We start from the raw sequence: 18,036 nt of genomic DNA, 5'->3' as shown, positions 1-18,036 counted from the left end.
TCTAGAAGTACACCTGAGTCATCCACTCCCCGAAGGCCTGTCGAGGGTGACAGGAAGATAAAGGTTCGAGTCTTACCGGACTCGGTCAGTTCCATATGCAAGATGGAGGGTGTAGAAAATGGAACCCGGACAAATATTCAGCAAGTCACTTGGGTTTCTCTCTGCTTCAGTTTCTTTAATGGTCAAATAATAATAATAATAATAATGGTATTTGCTAAGCGCTTACTAAGTGCCGACCACTGTTCTATGTGCTGGGGTAGATGCAACGTAATCAGGTTGTCCCATATGGGGCCTCACAGTCTTAATTCCCCTTTTACAGATGAGGTAACTGAGACCCAGAGAAGTTAAGTGGCTTGCCCAAGGTGACACAGCAGACAACCGGCAGAGCTGGGATTAGAACCCATGACCTCTGACTCCCAAGACCAGGCTCTTTCCACTAAGCCACGCCGCTTCTCATGGTGAATATATACCGGCTCTCTCTCCTATTTAGACCGTGAGGCCCAAGTGGGACAAGGACAGGGTCCCGCCTGTTTAACTTGTATCTTCTCCAGAGCTGAGAAGAGTGCTTGACACATAGTATGCACTTAACAAATTGTATTGTATTGTAGTCTCCCAAATGCTTAATATCGTGCTTTGCACACAGTAAGCGCTCAATAAATATGATATAATGAATGAATGGACAAATATAAGAATGATAAAAGTGACATTGTTAATAATAACGATATTAATAATAATAAGATCTCTTCCTTACTGGGGATGTGGTGAGGGATAGTTAATCAAGAAAGGGAGAAAAATTCCTCAACCGGTGCCTGGGAATGTGATAGAAGAATCCTAGCTATCCAATTATAGAAATGTCTCCCGTGGGGAAACAAAGATGGATTTGCTTCTGTTTCCAAAGCGAAAGAAATGCCCTCTGTCACTCTTTGAAATATTGAATAGTCCTGACTGATCCCCACCTTCTAGAGAAGCAGCGTGGCTCCGTGGAAAGAGCGGAGTCTTGGGAGTCAGAGGATGTGAGTTCTCATCCCACCTCCGCCACTTGTCTGCTGTGTGGCCTTGAGCAAGTCACTTAGCTTTTCTGTGCCTCAGTTACCTCCTCTGTAATTTAAAGTGTGAGCCCCATGTGGGACAACCTGATTACCCTGTATCTTACCCCAGTGCTTAGAACAGTGCTTGGCTTATAGTAACTGCTTAACAAATACCATTATTATTATTATTACTAGTGTTTCTCCCTGAGTCTAGGAGAGAGAAGACTCTTTCTGGCTGTTCTTGTCATTTGCAATCAGTCAATCAATAGTACGTTTTGAGCACTCACACTGTGCAGAGCACTTTACCGAGACCTGAATGCTTGTAGCCACACTACCTCCCGCCTGCCGGACGGAGATGCAACCAGTTTCCGAGACTCGAATTCAACAGAGTGGTTCCCTTCCTCTTGCTCTCTCCCCCGGACCAAATGGGACTAAATGAAGCTGGGGGACCCTATGGCAGAGTCCCCTTGCTCTGCTCAACCCTGAAAAGGAAACCGCACATCCTGGGGTCCTGCCTCTGTAATATTTACTCCGTCTCATCTACGCAACGACAGGATAAATGGGGAGAGGATGAAAAAGTTCATTCAAGATTACTCCTCGGGTGCCAGCACGATTACAAATAAAGATGAGGAACCAATCAATCAATCAGTGGTATTTATTGAGTGCTTACTGTGTGCAGAGCATCGCAGAGCATCGCAATAATAACTGTGGTATTTCTTAAGCACTTACTTTGGGCCAAGCACTGTTCTAAGCGCAAGGGTAGATCCAAGGTAATCAGGTTGGACACAGTCCCTGTCCCCCATGAGACTCACAGTCTTTAATCCCCATTTTACAGATGAGGGAAATGAGGCACAGAGAAGTAAAGTGATTTGCCCAAGGTCACACAGTAGACACACGGTGGAGTCGGGATCAGAACCCAAATCCACTGATTCCCAAGTCGGTACTCTTTCCACCCGGCGCTGCTACTAAGTGCTTGGGAGAGTAGCAGAGTTACACCCACAGCGAGTCTGCAGTCTAGAGGGGAATGAATTGGAAGTATTGGGGAACATATTCTGGAAAAATAGATCGCTTAAAATGTAATGGCACCAGATCGGAGCCAGGTCGGTCACCGTTTTTACAGTCCCTGGAAATCTAAGTCTAAATGTACTTTCTCACCCTTGCGAAAGCGGTATGGCATAGCAGACTTTAGTGGAAAGAGCCCGGGCCTGGGAGTCAGAGGTCTTGGCTCCGTCACTTGACTGCTATCTGACCTTGGGCGAGTCACTTAACTTCTCTGTGCCTCAGTTCCCTCATCTATAAAATGGGGATTAAGACCGTGAGCCCCACGTGGGACAACCTGATTACCTTGTATCTACCCCAGTGCTGAGAGCAGTGCTTGGCACATAGTAAGCATGGGAGCAGGGGAATCCACATCATTGAAATCCACAGCAAACCCAAAACCTGAGCTGAAACAATACTTCCAAACTCTTTCCCCACCAAGCCTCCCACCAAAGTTGTAACGAGGAGCAAAATGGATTGACCAACCTGGTGTTTATCTCTTTGCCCTGACTCCTGCTGGGAAATAACGTGAGCAGCAACATGACTAACCAGCAAGCAAAAGAAGAGGGGATAGAGAAGCCAAAGCCCTGGATAATCCTCACTCTGGAGAGTTGATCTCTGAATAATTGAGTATTATTCATTCATTTAACTGCTTTTATTGAGCACTTACTGTGTGCAGAGCACTGTACTATATGGTTACTTACTATATGCCAAGCACTATACTAAGCGCTAGGGTAGATACAAAATAATCAGGTCGGACATAGTCTCTGTCCCACATAGGGTTCCTAGTCTAAGTAGGAGGGAGTAGGATTTAACCTCCATTTTACAGATGAGGAAACAGAAGCGTGGAAAAATGAAGCGACTTGCCCAAGGTGATGTTTGGGCAAGCGCTGTGTTAAACCCTGGGGCAAATACAGTACAATCAGATCAGACACAGTCCCTGTCAACGAGGGACCCACGGGAGGAGGGGAGAAAAGGTATTTAGGTCCCCGATTTACAGATGAGGAAAATGAGGCACAGGGAGGTTAAGTGACCTGCCCAGGGTCACAGAGGAGGCAAGTGGCAGAGCCGGGATTAGGACCCCAGTCCTCTGCCTCCCAGGCCAGGGGTCTTTCCACTAAGCCACGCTGCTTCCTAAGACATTTGGCTGCACCACAAGTCTGCTGATGAGCTGCAGGTCTCCCCCGGAATACTAAACTTGCTCACTGGCCTTGTCCTTATTTTCCATTACTAAGCCCCAGATTTATGCTTTCCTAATAGATCTATAAATTATTTCACGCCTGATGAGCAATCAGAGACTCGAAGAAAATGAGATGTCTTTTCAAAGACAATTTTCGACTTACGGGACATTCTTGGAAGGGTTTCTAGGAAAGAATAGATCGAGTGCTAACTAATGGACTTTTAAGTACAGGTGGACACGGGCTTTGTAAGAAGGGGCGATACTTCAGTAGGTTCCTGGAACCTCTACGTCTCCTCGTCTAATCTTATCGTAGCCAGGCTCTGCCGTTACCTTCCCCGCCCCTTTATCTGCCTCTCCTAAAGCTGACGCTTAGGAACTCTGTCTCACTAAAGCAAGTCCTCTGCTTCAATAAGATTTCTCTTTCTCACTTTTCCAACCCTGAGATTGCGCTATAAATCCCGGCTACTAATGAAATCAGGTGCATTTTTTTTCCCTCTTTTACTTACGGGCCATGGATACGCTCCCCGAGCTACTTAAAATGCAACCATCCATATAAAGCCCGGTTTGAGGGACTGATGAGGATACTGCAAGATCAGCAGGCATTAGTCAGACATGCTGCCACGGAGGAGGGTGGCAGAGGGATATGATTATTATCATTATTATGATTATTAAAGGGGAACAGGTGAAGTTGCCTGAAAGAAAAATGGTAGGACAGGCTCGAGAAGCAGCGTGACCTAGTGAAAAGAGCCCGTGCCTGGGAGTCAGAGTCCCTGGGTTCTAATCTCAGCTCTGCCACTTGCCTGTTGTGTGACTTTAGGCAAGTCACTTCATTCCTCGGGGCCTCAGTTCCCTCGTCTGTAAAATGGGGATTAAGACTGTGAGCCCCAGGTGGGTCAGGGACTGTGTCCAACCTGATTAGATTGTATCTACCCCAGCGCGCAGTACAGTGGTTGGCACACAACTTAACAAATACCAAAAAAACCCCACCAAACACAGGAGGGAAGGGAGTGACATGGAGCTAACAGAGGTTAAAAAGTGAGGTGGAGATTGTGTTAGTGAGATTGAAAAAACAGGAAAAAAGAAAAACCCCACCCCCAAACCTCTGTGTGGACTTCCACCTTACGTGGCACCCCTGCCAGCCTTTTCTCTCAGGACCCTTCATGATGATGATGACGATGGTACTTATTGAGTGCTTACTCTGTGTTAAGCACTGTTCTCAGCTCTGGGGTAGAAACAAGCTAATCGGGTTAGACCCAGTCCCTGTCCCACGTGGGGCTCACTGTCTTAATCTCCATTTTGCAGATGAGGTAACCGAGGCACAGAGAAATTAAGTGATTTGCCCCAGGTCACCCAGCAGACAAGTGGCGGAGCCAGGATTAGAACCCAGATCCTTCTCCCAGGCCAGGGCTCTATCCACTAAGCCACGCTGCTTCTTTACATTAGTGAGCGCCTCGAGTCCGAGAGAACTGAGGCTAATGGGAGGAGGGAAGGTTGGGAACAAAGGAGAGAGGGGGTCTCTCCGTGTGTATCTCATTCCACTTTCTTTCTTTTGTTTTCTCTGTAGATGTCTTTCCAGCTCCTCTCTCTTCCTCCTCCCTCTCCCTTCCACCACCCCTTCTTTCCCTTCTTCCTTTGTTTCTCTCTCCCTCCCCATTTCCTTTCCCTACCCCTGTGGAGCACAGACGAGAAGCTACATGGATAGCTCAGATGGGGTAGGCAGAGCCCAGATGGCCCGGAGGTAGAAAGAAGTGTACCTCACTTAATCAATCAATGGTATTTATTGAGTGCTTAATGTGTACAGAACATGGTACTAAGCGCTTGGGAGAGTATACTACAACAGAGTTCGTCAGCACGTCCCCCGCCCACAGGAGCTCACAGTCGAGATGGGGAAAAAGACATTAAAATCAATTATGGACATGTACGTAATGGCTGAGGGGCAGAAGGTGGCCGTCAAAGAAGAAGCTTTTAGACCTTTTGTACTAGATTCTCCTGCCGCTCCTTTTAAGCAGGATTCGGGCGGTGTACTCCGATACCGTCGGTTCTGCCAAAACCCATCTTTTCCCTTGGCGTGTGAGCCAGGACACGGTTAGGGAATTACTTGAACGTTCTTCCGACAGTGGGCATCTGACCGGGTGGAAGAAATGCGGCGCCAATCGAGGCACGTGCTCTACAACTCGAGTTCTCCTTAATGCAGGATTCATCAACAAAGTGACCCCTGCGTTGTCGGAGATAAGAGCGTACTCTGCATGCTCGATGGTCATTTCTCCTGAACGCCAAGCCATTAGAGAAGCTTAGAAATGTAAGCTTCATTACTTCTCTGTGCCTCAGTTACCTCATCTGTAAAATGGGGATTAAGACTGTGAGCCTCACGTGGCGCAACCTGATTACCCTGTAGCTATCCCAGAGCTTAGAACAGTGCTCTGCACATAGTAAGCGCTTAACAAATACCAACATTATTATTGCAGATTTTTGACCCAAGTACCTTTGAAAGTCTTACAAGAAACAGCCATAATCTCATGAGTCCTTTTATCAATCCAACCATCAGAACTTACTTTAATGAACATAAATATTAGCGATATATTTGGTGTGCAGAAAAAATATATCTCCATGCAGACCTACGCCAATCCAGCCAACGCATTAACTGGCTTCCCATTTGGCCAAGAAACTGTCTACTTTGGTGAAGATCTTTTACACTTTTTGGATTTCTTCTTGACTAGACTTTTGTAACCGTTTAAGAAAAGTGGCAGGAGGAAAAGATAACTTGGGCCTATCAGAGAATGCTAAAACATACGGCGATGGTGAAGTGACATTTTAATCTCATAGATGGTGATGCCTGCCCAGATCCGGATAATAGAAAGATAAATAAGTTTCCAGGCTGGTCTTAAATGGCACTTAAGGGGCACAGGATTCAAAGAGAAGCTGTTTTCTGTCCTGGATTTTGTGGGGTTTTTTTTCCATAACTTGCCTGGTTTTGAAGGTACTAACACAACTGAAACTTAGGGAAGCAGCATGGCGTAATGGATACAGCATGGGCCTGGGAGTCAGAAGGTCATGGGTTCTAATCCCAGCTCCGCCACATGTCTGCTGTGTGGCCTTGGGCAAGTCACTTCACTTTTCTGTGCTTCAATTAACTCGAGATGGGGTAAAATGGAGATGAAGACTTCGAGCCCCGTCTGGAACGGGGACTGTGTTCAACTCGATTTGCTTGTATCCACCCCAGCGCTTAGTTCGGTGCCTGGCACATAATAGTGCTTTATAGTTATCATAATTATAATTATTCTTTCCAATGGCATTTATGTTCCTATTACGTGTCATACACTAGGGTCTCTGTCACACTAAGGGTTCACAATCTAAAGGGAAGGAGAGCAGCCATTTTACCCCCATTTTACAGAGGAGGAAACAGAAAGATTAGTGGATCTGACTCAAGTCACACACTGGTGGGTGGCAGAGCTGGGATTAGAACCCAGGTCTCCTGACCTACCATTCCATACTGTGGCCACTAGCCAGCCTGCCTCCCTATTCATTTCTCAAAAAATTCACCGAGGGATTTAGGACAAGGGGTTAAAAAGCTTTTCAAAGCCTGAATTTACCTGCCTTCTTAATGACTTAAACTCTGAGACCATCATCAGAGGAATTCCATTAACAAAAAAACCAACCGACCATGGCATTTGTTATTGCTACTGTCTTTGTCTGTCCGTCTCCCCCGATTAGACTGTAAGCCCGTCAGTGGGCAGGGATTGTCTCTATCTGTTGCCGAATTGTACATTCCAAGCGCTTAGTACAGTGCTCTGCACACAGTAAGCGCTCAATAAATACTATTGAATGAATGAATTTTTTAAGCACTTACTATGTGTCAAGCACTGTTCTAAGCACCGGGTTAGAAACAAGTTAATCAGGTCGGACACAGTCCCTGGCTCACATAATAATAATAATAATAACTGTGGTATTTGTTAAGTGCTTACTATGTGCCAGGCACTATACTAAGCGCTGGGGTGGATACAAGCAAATTGGGTTGGACACAGTCCCAGTCCCACGTGGGACTCACAGTCTTAATCCCTATTTTACAGAGGAACTGAGGCCCAGAGAAGAGAAGGGACTTGCCCAGAGTCACACAGCAGACAAGTGGCGGAGCCAGGTTTAGAACCCAGAACCTTCTGAGTCCCAGGCGCGTGCTCTATCCACTAAGCCACGCTGCTTCTCTTCTCCTATGGGGTTCACAGTCAAAGTACTAAATGCGGGGAAAGAATACACCTGTCGGAATTAGACACGGCTCCTGCATTATACTCTCCCAAGTGCTCTGCACACAGTAAGCACTCGATAAATACCGTTGAGCTATATGCTCATGGCAGAATCACTGCTTGTCTGTGGCTGCTTCACCCTCAACAAACCCTGGACAGAGCTAATCAGGTTGGACGCGGTCCACGTCCCACGTGGGGCTCACAGTCTTAGTACCTATTTTACAGATGAAGTAACTGAGGCACAGAGAAGTGACTTACCCAGGGTCACACAGCAGACAAGTGGCGGAGCTAGGATTAGAACCCAAGTGAAATAGTCTCCCTCCCTCTATCTCTCCCCCTCTCTGCAAATTTCTGACAGCCTGGTCCTGCCTGATGGGAGCTGACACTGCTGAATGGGTCTTGGAAAACCAAATATCATTTTCAGGTATCCCAAAGAGGTCGAGTTAACGATCTGCTGAGAAGGAACAAGAAAAAGTGTTTTGCTCCTCCAATTGCAGGAGTTTTGGTGAGGAAAAAGGAGCGGCTTTCCTGATCGTCAGTATTTATCGAGTGCTTACTGACGCTACTCATATTGTCTTTTCTTGTAGATATTTTCTCTCGAACTTGTCAGTGTGGCTATTTCTGGAAGGTTCAGCACCTCCAGTGTCACATCGGGTCCCTTTGGTCTGAAAGTCAAGCTGCTGTGATGGGAAAAGACTTGCTTAGTCTAAAAATATTGCTTTGGCATTTCTATCTCCTGCTGACGCAGTGGCTACTTTTCAGGTTTACTACTTTCTATCAGGACTCTTATTACGGGCAAGTGACAGGAGAGTTCAGGTGGAAACACATGAAGAAAAATGGTCAGTTACAGGTTCTTAACTTCGATCTATAAATGCAGCCTGCAAATCAGCCTTCCCGCCCCCTCCCCCTGCAACACCCTGCCATACTTCTAATTTATAAAAAATTCAACTAAACTCATGCAAGTTACCATCCATTTTGGGAACAAATAAAATAAATTCCAACTGAATAGATGTGAATGGTCTTAGAAGAAAAAAAACCCTCATAGAATTCATTATATTGGGTGTTCCACCGGGAAAACAGAGAATTGGTCAATAAAAACAATCTTTGCCTGCTGAGTTCCCGATCTCAGACAGACTCCGGGTCTTGATAACATGGGGGAATGATCTTGTAATCGTGCAGATTACTTTTAGCAATTGCAAAGGCGCTTACGGAGTGGGTGGTTCAGGGAAAACATAGAGAATGACACAAAATGTTCAAAACAAAATATAAGGGTGGCTTTGAATATTTTCATTTCATACAGATCGATTAATCAACGGCATTCATTGATCACTCCTTATGTGGAGAGCACTGAATTAAGCACTTGGGAGAGTACAGTACAATAGAATTAGCAGACTCGTTCCCTGCCCATAACCAGTGGAGATAAAGTCAGTCAGTCGGTCAGTCAGTCAGTCAATTGTATTTATTGAGCATTTACTGTGTTGTAACAACATAAAGGAGACATTCCCTGCTCACAACAAGCTTACAGTCTAGGAGCCGAGCGGGGACTAGAACACAGTCTCTCTGACTTGTAGGCCCGTGCTCTATCTGCTTAGCCACGGTGCTCCTTTATATGTACATGTCCATAATTTATTTATTTATATTAATGTCTGTCTCCCCCTTTAGCTGTGAGCTCAGCGTGTGCAGGGAATGTCTGTTAGGTTGTTATATTATGCTCTCCCAAGCGCTTTGTACAGTGCTCTGCACACAGTAAGCACTCAATAAATACAACGGATGGATTGGTTGGTTGGACACAGTCCTCGTCCACCTTTTAATTATCCAGAAAAACACGCAACCACAAGTTCTTTTAGAAGTGTCCACGCTGACACTTACTCCCGCTCACAGCTAGGACTGGGGGTAGCACAGCCATCTGAGGCAACCCTCAAGAGTGCTAAGATTCAGAGTCCTGAGCGGTTCAATTTCAGGGAGGTCTTCCTTCTTCCAAAGGGCTGACTGACACCACTTCCTGCGTGGGGAGATCAGTGGCTGTAGACACACCAGCCTCTCCTTCATCCCAAGTTTTTCAAATTCCCCCCCACCATATTTAGGGTAGAATCTTGTTTACCTCTTTATCCTTTTTTGGTATCTGTTCTTTGGTATTTGCCAAACACTGTGCTAAACACTGGGGGTAGAGACAAGATAATCAGGTTGGAGACCGTCCGTTTTCCATACAGGGCTCTAAGTAGGAGGGAGACCTATTCACTGGTTAGTAGAGCAACACCGTCCTCTGCACACGTAGTAAATACGACCGAATAAATGGATGAATGTAGCATAGGGTCATGGAGACACACTGGATCCAGGAGGACAGAGAATTCAGCGAGTTAACGGTCATCTTTTGCCTTCCTCGGGATTGGGTTTCAATTAGGCTCCAACCACATGGTGAAATTCATTTTTTCCTTAATCTCCTCCCTCACATTTATTGCTGTTACCTCACCAGCTAATTAGACAGTCCTCCTTGGGACTGGCATAGCAAGTTTGGAGGGAGGACCTGGGGCAGAGCAGTGAGGAAAAACCTGGCACGATGGACACCGGTGGCATGCCTTGCTCGGGCCAGTCCTACACGATTCCCCCCCTTAAAAGGAAGCTAACCCATTTGTCAATTAATCAATCAATTATAATCAAATATAATGATTACCACAGAACATTTCTGACACTCATATTTGTGATCCAAAAAAATAGGGCCTCGGAAATGGATACACAAACCATTCAAATCTTCCCACTTACTTGGCCAGGGTACCTTTTATTTAGAAAATGGTATTTGTTAAGCGCTTACTATGTGCCAGGCACTGTACTAAACACTGGGGTAGATAAAACTAATCAGGTTGGACACAGTCCCTGTCCCACATGGGATTCACATTCTTAATCCCTAATTTACAGATGAAGGAACTGAGACTCAGAGAGGTGAAATGACTTGCCCAAGGTCACACAACAGACAGGTGGCGGGGTCGGCATTAGAACCCAGGTCCTTCTGACTCCCAGGACCAAGCTCTATCCACTAGGCCATGCTGCTTCCCTACTTTCCCCCTGTGAGCTACTCTGGCAATAGAATGCATTGAACTCTCATTCGGTTCTATGTGTCTGGGGAAAAATTATTACTCAGTCAATCAGTAGTATTTATTGAGCGCTTACTCTGTGCTAAGCATTTACTTAAGTGCCAGGAAGAGTACAACAGGTTAGCAGACATGATTCCTGCCCTTGAGTTTACTAGCTGGTAATCTCCTAGAGAGCGGAGATCTTGTCTACCAACTGTATTGTGGCGTGCCCTCCTAAGTTCTTAGCACAGTGCTCTGCACACAATAAGTGCTCAGTAAATGCCACTGATTGATTAACTTACTATCTAATGGGGGAGGCAAACGCAAAAATAAATTACGGGGAGGAGGATCCAACGGGATTGAAAATGATGTGCATAAATTTGATCTAGGGGAGTTTCTAAGGTTGAGTACCATAGTGTGTAGATAACATGGAAGTGCTGAAGCGGCAGAAGGGGGTGGGGAAATGAGTTAATCAGGGAAGGCCTCTTGGAGGAGGCCCCCATACAGGTAGAAAGTGGCTTTTCCAAGCTGCCTCTGAAGATCTCATATCCAAGATGATAATAACTATGGTATTTATTAAGCACTTACTACGGGCAAAAGCATTCTGCTAAATGCTGGGACAGATACAAGATAATCAGATAGGACCTTCGCGGGTTTCTCACTCTATAAAGTGGTATTTTATTGCCATATTACAGATAAGGAAACCGAGGCACAGAGAAGTTGAGCGACTAGCCCTAAGTCCCACTGCAGGGTAGTGTTACACTCCCACTAAGAGTCTGTCAGTCTTTCCACTAAGCCAGGCTGCCTTCCTTCAGCATCCAGGCGGGAAGATGAATTCGCATCCATCTGTTGGTTCTCCAGTTAGAGGGAATTGTGTTTTGCCTTTTTTTTTTTTTGAAAGAACGGCCTGGCGCTTTAGCGACAGGAACCGAATTCACAGACGTCAAAAGAAATTGCTTATGGGGCCCGAGGACAGGGAATTGGCTTAATGATTTAGTGAGTTGTGAAAGTCTTGTTTCCCCTGTGGGGCGCAGAGCAACTTCTGAACCTTTCCAGGATATGGTATTTTCCTTTTCCCTCAGGGGACAACAGTATACAACCCACCTCACGCAAGCAGTGGTAAATTGGATGGACATGAGCAGGCTGCCTTCCCCATCATTATGTCGTTATATTTTAGTGGTAATTACAGCATTGTCTCTGTAAATATGGTTATTGTTCCACCTAAAATGTTCCAGCATCTAATGTGTGAGAGAAACCTAGCACACATTTTAAAACCATAAATCTTGCAATTAACCACTTTAGTGTGGCCCACTAGGCAGGCCATAGGCCTGGAAGTCAAAGGCCTGTGTTCTAATCCTGGCTCGCCATTTAACTTCGCTGGTGCCTCAGTTCCCTCCTTTGCAAAATGGGGATTCAATGTCTGATCTCCCTCCTATCTTGATTGTCTTTTATCTACCCAGAGGCTTAGAATAATGCTCGGCACACAGTAAATCCTTAACAAATGCCACAGATAATAATAAATAATAACTAAATAAATTACCGTATCCTCCTTTACTCCGTGAAAAAACTCGGCCCCAGAAAAAGCAGTGTCTCACCTGTCATCTCTGGCCGGTGGTGATCAAACCTTGACCGCTGAACTCTAAGAGTGTGTCTACAAGAGTCCGTCGGTGGTTACTGTAAGGTTTTAATCTTATGATTTCCTATTCAAAAGTGGAATATTTTACCATTGATTGATTGATTGATTGATTTTCTTTTTCAGTCCCTTCCGGTTCATCTGAAAACACCAGTCGGGGAGTTTGGGGTTTTGTCCTAAACTCTGGCTGATAATAAAAATAATTCCTGAATTAAGTACTTACTATATGCCGCAGCATTGTCCTGAGCAGCGAAGCTTATTAAAGATAATCAGAATGGAAACAGCCCCTGTCTTTCATGGAGCTCACAATCTAAATAAGCGATGGGGCCGGGGCGGAGGGGAAGAGGGGGAAGGTATCTTTCCCCATTTTTCAGATGAGGAAGCTGAGGCACAGAGAAGTTAAGGAACTTGTATACAAATCCACAATTTATTTATTTATATTAATTTCTGTCCCCGCCCCTCCCAGATTGTAAGCTGACCGTGGGCAGGGAATGTGTCTGCCACCAAGTCTGTTGTATAGTTATACTGTACTTTCCCAAGTGCTTAGTGTAGTGCTTTTCAAACGGTAAGTACTCAATAAAAACAATCGACTGAATCCCCATTTTTCAGATGAGGGAACTGATGCAGCACAGAGAAGTTAAGTGACTCGTCCGAGGTGGGTTTACGAGTGGTATACGCCTCCTCACCCTGCCTCTCAGAATGAGAACCCAGATTTCTTGACCTCCAGACCTACGCTCCTCCACTAGACCACACTGCGTGAACATTCCCGCCTCCCCCGCCCTCTGAATCCACCACTGCAAACTTCATGGCTCTGATGGATACGTACTGTCCTGGTTAAGCTCAGGTCATCGGTTGAGAGCGTGTGGGCTGACACTTTTGAGGGAGGAATGTATAATTCAGCTGTGCCTGGGTAAGAAGGAGAAATTAAACTGCGCTCTTGTTCCTCGCCAGCCTTATCCGCTACCATTTTACCTCTCATCGTGTCTCACTCCTGACATAGCCTAGCGGATTTCAATAATGATAATAAAAATGCCACGTTTACGCACGTACTACGTGCCAAGACCTAAACACTGGGGGAGGTACCCCATAATCGTGTCAGACACCGTCCCTGTTCCAGCTGGGACTCACGGGCTAAGCAGAAGGTAGAATAGGTATTTCACCCCTATTTTACGGATGAGGAAACCAAGGCCCAGAAGAGTTGCACGGCTTACCCAAGGTCACGCAGCAGGTAAGTGGCTGACCCGGGATTGGAACCCAGATTCTGTGTCCTCCGGATCCGTGTTCTTTCCACTAAGCACACTGCTCCTCAACTTTAATTTCTTCTCTTTCTTCACCGGCATTTTAATATTCCTCCACTGACTTTTACCAGCCCATCTACCAGAGCTAACCGGCCCCCAGTGTAGTGAACTGGATCGGAGCAGTTCCCCCCAGAAGCGCCAAAACAGTAACACGACGAACCGATTACTACGTTTCCCGGAAGGCCCAACCCGAGGAAGAGAGGGCAGGTGATTTGGGAGCAGCACGGCCTGGTGGATAGAGCCTGGGAATCGGAAGGACCTGGGTTCTCGTCCTGGCTCGGCCACTCACCTGCTGCTTGCCCTTGGGCACATCACTGCACATCTCTGAGCCTCAATGACCTCATTTGCAAAATGAGTATTAAGGCGGTGATTCCCACGCGGGGCAGGAACCTGATCAGCCTGCATCTACGCCAGCGCTTCGAACAGTCTCTGACGCACAGTAAGCACTTACCATTATGACTGTCGTCATTATTAATAAATAAACCTAGGGCCATCGGAGTCTAGGAGACGACCAACCGTGGGAGGGGTGAGGGCTCGGGAACGGACTAGGGGTTCAGGAGTCCAAGAAGAAAATAGAGAAGAGGTCTGAGGAGAGATTTGAGGGTGCCCAAGGGCACGGAGGGGGTTCCTTTGGAATCGTCCCAATTCTCACGTCCCTTCTGTGTCTCCCTTCCCCAAGAAAACAATTAGCAAAATGGAATCGACCGTGAATCGGCAGGGAAGCTGTGGTTGGAGCGAAGGGGGGACGGTTGTCCCCTTCGAGCCTCTCTCCCCGACCCGCACTTCCTTTCCTCCGTAGCATTCCCAGAACTAAAACCCAGGGGCCTTGGTGTGTCTGTGGATATTCTAAGAAGGGATTCTTTTGGCCTCGCAGCTAAACTACACCGCTCTGTGGTTTCAAATACCGGGGAGGAAACGTTAAACGGAAAATGGCAAGTGACCGACTGCTCTCTAAAGCGAAGCAGGAGGGATTTAGTTTAGAGGGAGGAAGAATGTCCTGGCTTTTAAGTTTGGAATTGGTTAAGGAAATACCAGGTACTTACTGAGCACCGACTGGGTGCAGTGCACTGAGAACTTGGGAAATATACAAGAAAGAGGTGACATATTCCCTGCCCATAAAGAACTCACCCTCAAACGGAGACTATCATTTCAACATTTACCAGTACAGCATAATTCAGTACCCAAATGCTAGAGATGGCGGATGGATCTATACGATTTGGGAGCTGGGGATAAATCCGGGACGACTCGTCGGAGGAGGCGGCTGGAGCACGGGCCGGGGTTTTAATCCCAGCTCTGACACTTGTCTGCGTGACCTTGGGCAAGTCACACGGTTCCCTCCTCCGTAAAACGGGGATTGAGACGGTGAGCCCCAACTGGGACGGGGACCGTGTCCAACCCGATCATCTTGTATCTCCCCCGTTTCTGAACAGAAATCATCGCTATGATGATTATTATTATTATTATCTGAGCTGTAACATACTGCAACTGGGCCAAGTCACGATATTCAAGCCGCCACTCAGGGCGTAGAGAAACAGCGTGGCTTAGCGGAAAGAGCCCGGGCTTGGGAGTCAGAGGTCGTGGGTTCTGATCCCGGCTCCGCCGCTCGTCTGCTGCGTGACCTTGGGCAAGTCACTTCACTTCTCTGTGCCTCAGTTACCTCATCTGTAAAAATGGGGATTAAAAAACGTGAGCCCCACATGGACAATCTGATGACCCCGTATCTACCCCAGCGCTTAGAATAGTGCTCTGCACATAGCAAGCGCTTAACAGATACCGTAATTACTATCACTCCATTAGCAGGACTTAGTGGAAAGAGCACGGGCTCGGGAGTCGGAGGACGTGGGTTCTAACCCCCGTCCGACGGCTCGTCCGCTGCGGGACCTCGGGCCCGCCACTTGGCTTCGCCCCAGTTCCCCGGCCCGGCGAACGGGGATGGGGACCGCGAGCCCCAAGGGGGACCACCCGATCACCTTCTGTCTAACCGAGAGCTCGGCCCGGTGCTCGGCGCCTAGTAGGCGCTTAACGGATACGACGATGGCCACCGTAACGACCTCATCGGCGGAGCGAGGTGAGAGATAACCGGTCGCCACCGTGAGATGCCTCAGCTGGGCCACGAAGCAATGGGCTCCGGGCTTAGGGATGTGGGTTTCAAGGACACGCGGGAAAAGCCAGTGTTGGGGGGGAACGTGGGGGGACGCGGGGAGGATCGTTTAGACGGCGGGCCAGTTGGGGGACAGGGATGGTCTCTCTCCGTGGCCGGATCGTCCGTTCCCAGCGCTCAGTCCAGCGCTCTGCACCTAGCAGGGGCTCGCTAAATAGGATGGAAGGAATGCAGGGAGGGCGTCGAGGAAAGTTGGTGCCCGGCGGAGGAGCGGTGGGCTTCCCGGAGGAGGAGGAGGAGGAGGAGGGCCGGCGGCGGGGCCCCGATGCCCTTCCCCTTGGGTGGGCTTACCTTGGTGAGCTGCGCGATCTTCTTGCACATTTTTCCGTGGAGGCGGTGGGCGGAGCTCTCCCCGCAGCCCCCGCAGCCCCCGCAGCCCCCGCAGCCCCCGGCCTCCTCGCTGCCCGGCCCGTTGGCACTGCCCGCCGGCTGCATCTTGCGGTTGCCCGGGGGGATGGTACCCGGGGGGGATGATGCCCGGGGGGGGGGGGATGATGCCCTGGGGGGGATGATGCCCGGGGGGGGGATGATGCACGGGGGGGGATGATGCCCTGGGGGGGATGATGCCCGGGGGGGGATGATGCACGGGGGGGGATGATGCACGGGGTGATGATGCACGGGGGGGGGGATGATGCACGGGGGGGGGATGATGCACGGGGGGGGATGATGCACGGGGTGATGATGCACGGGGGGGGGGAATGATGCACGGGGGGGGATGATGCACGGGGGGGGGGGATGATGCACGGGGGGTGAGGGGGGAGGGGAGAGAAGGGGAGGACACCCCACCCCGCGCTGCAGCCCCCGATCCCCTCCCCCACCCCCGGAGGGGGGGGGCGGGCAGCACCTGGGGGGTGCGCACCTGGACGGTGGGGGCGTCTGTGTCTCTGTGTGTGTGTGGGTCTGTGTGTGTGTGTGTGTGTGTGCGCGTGGGGGAGGAGATGCGGGGGGGAGGGAAGGACTGGCAGGGGCGGCCACCACCTGCTCCTCCACGGGGGGGGGCGGGGGGGGCGGGACGGGGAGGGGACCCGGCTCCGTCTCTGTGTGTGTGTGTGTGTGTGTGTCTGTGAGTGTCCGTGGGTGTCAGTGCGTGCGTGTGTGTCTTTGCGTGTGTGAGTCTATGTCTTTGTGTGTGTCTGTGCGTGTCCGTGTCTGTGTGCGTGTGTCTGTGTGTGTGTCTGTGTCTCTGTGTGTCTGTGTCTGTGCGTGTCCGTGTGTGTGTGTGTGTGTAGGCGGGGGAGGGGCGGGGGAAAGGGGGGGGTCCCCCCCCCCCCCCCCCGGACGGAGGCCCAGAGACAGGCAGAGACAGGCGGAGAGACCCGGAGAGAGACAGAGACAGGCAGAGAGAGAGAGAAAGAGAGACAGAGACGCACAGAGAAACAGAAACAGAGATAGAGATGGAAGGAGAGACAGAGACAGAAAGAGACAAAGAGAGAAACAGAGACAGAAAGAGACGGAGAGACAGAAGGAGAGAAAGAGAGAGAAAAAGAGAGAGAGAGGCACAGAGAAAGTGAGAGACAGAAAGAGACACACGGAGAGAGACACAGAGAGACAGAGACAGAAAGAGAGACAGAGAGAGACAGAGAGAGAGAAAGAGACAGAAAGAGAGAGAGAGACAAAGAGGCGCAGAGGGAGAAAGAGAGAGACAGAAAGAGACACACAGAGAAAGACAGACAGAGAGAAAAAGAGACACACAGAGAGACAGAGAGAGACAAAGAGAGAAAGAGACACACACACAGAGAAAGAGAGGCACAGAGAGAGAAAGAAACAGAAAGAGGGAGAGAAAGACAGAGAGGCACAGAGAGAGAAAGAGACAGAAAGAGAGACAGAGAGAGACAGAGACAGAGAGAGAAAGAGACAGAGAAAGAGAGGCACAGAGAGAGAAAGAGACAGAAAGAGAGACAGAGACAGAGAGAGACAGAGACAGAGAGAGAAAGAGGCAGAAAGAGACAGAGAAAGAGAGGCACAGAGAGAGAAAGAGACACACACACAGAGAAAGAGAGGCACAGAGAGAGAAAGAAACAGAAAGAGGGAGAGAAAGACAGAGAGGCACAGAGAGAGAAAGAGACAGAAAGAGAGAGAGACAGAGAGAGACAGAGACAGAGAGAGAAAGAGACAGAGAAAGAGAGGCACAGAGAGAGAAAGAGACAGAAAGAGAGAGAGAGAGAGAGAGAGAGACAGAGACAGAGAGAGAAAGAGGCAGAAAGAGACAGAGAAAGAGAGGCACAGAGAGAGAAAGAGACAGAAAGATACACACAGAGAGACACAGAGAGGGACAGAGAGAAGGGTCGGGAGAAGAAGAAGAAGCGGAGACCCTGGAGGGGAGAGGAGAGGAGAGGAGGGGCACCGGGGCATCCCGGTGGGCAGGGGCAGGACCGGGACCAGGGGCAGAGCC

At 48.7% G+C, this 18,036-nt stretch overlaps 1 protein-coding gene across 4 annotated transcripts in view; it reads right to left on the bottom strand.

Annotated features, from left to right (window-relative positions):
• FAM184B (family with sequence similarity 184 member B) overlaps window positions 1–16,004 on the bottom strand; it is a 68,924-nt gene extending 52,920 nt beyond the window's left edge. For all 4 annotated transcript variants that reach the window (XM_029083265.2, XM_029083269.2, XM_029083268.2 and 1 more), the window contains exon 1: window positions 15,936–16,004. In XM_029083265.2, coding sequence (XP_028939098.1) covers window positions 15,936–15,965 — 30 coding nt within the window. In that variant the 5' untranslated portion in view covers window positions 15,966–16,004. The remainder of the gene's footprint in view (window positions 1–15,935) is intronic.
• Between the last annotated feature and the right edge of the window lie 2,032 nt (window positions 16,005–18,036).

The sequence above is a fragment of the Ornithorhynchus anatinus genome, chromosome 18 (genome assembly GCF_004115215.2).
Source record: "Ornithorhynchus anatinus isolate Pmale09 chromosome 18, mOrnAna1.pri.v4, whole genome shotgun sequence".
In the NCBI taxonomy this organism is placed as follows: Eukaryota; Metazoa; Chordata; class Mammalia; order Monotremata; family Ornithorhynchidae; genus Ornithorhynchus; species Ornithorhynchus anatinus.
This window is presented reverse-complemented; position numbering and strand designations above follow the sequence as displayed.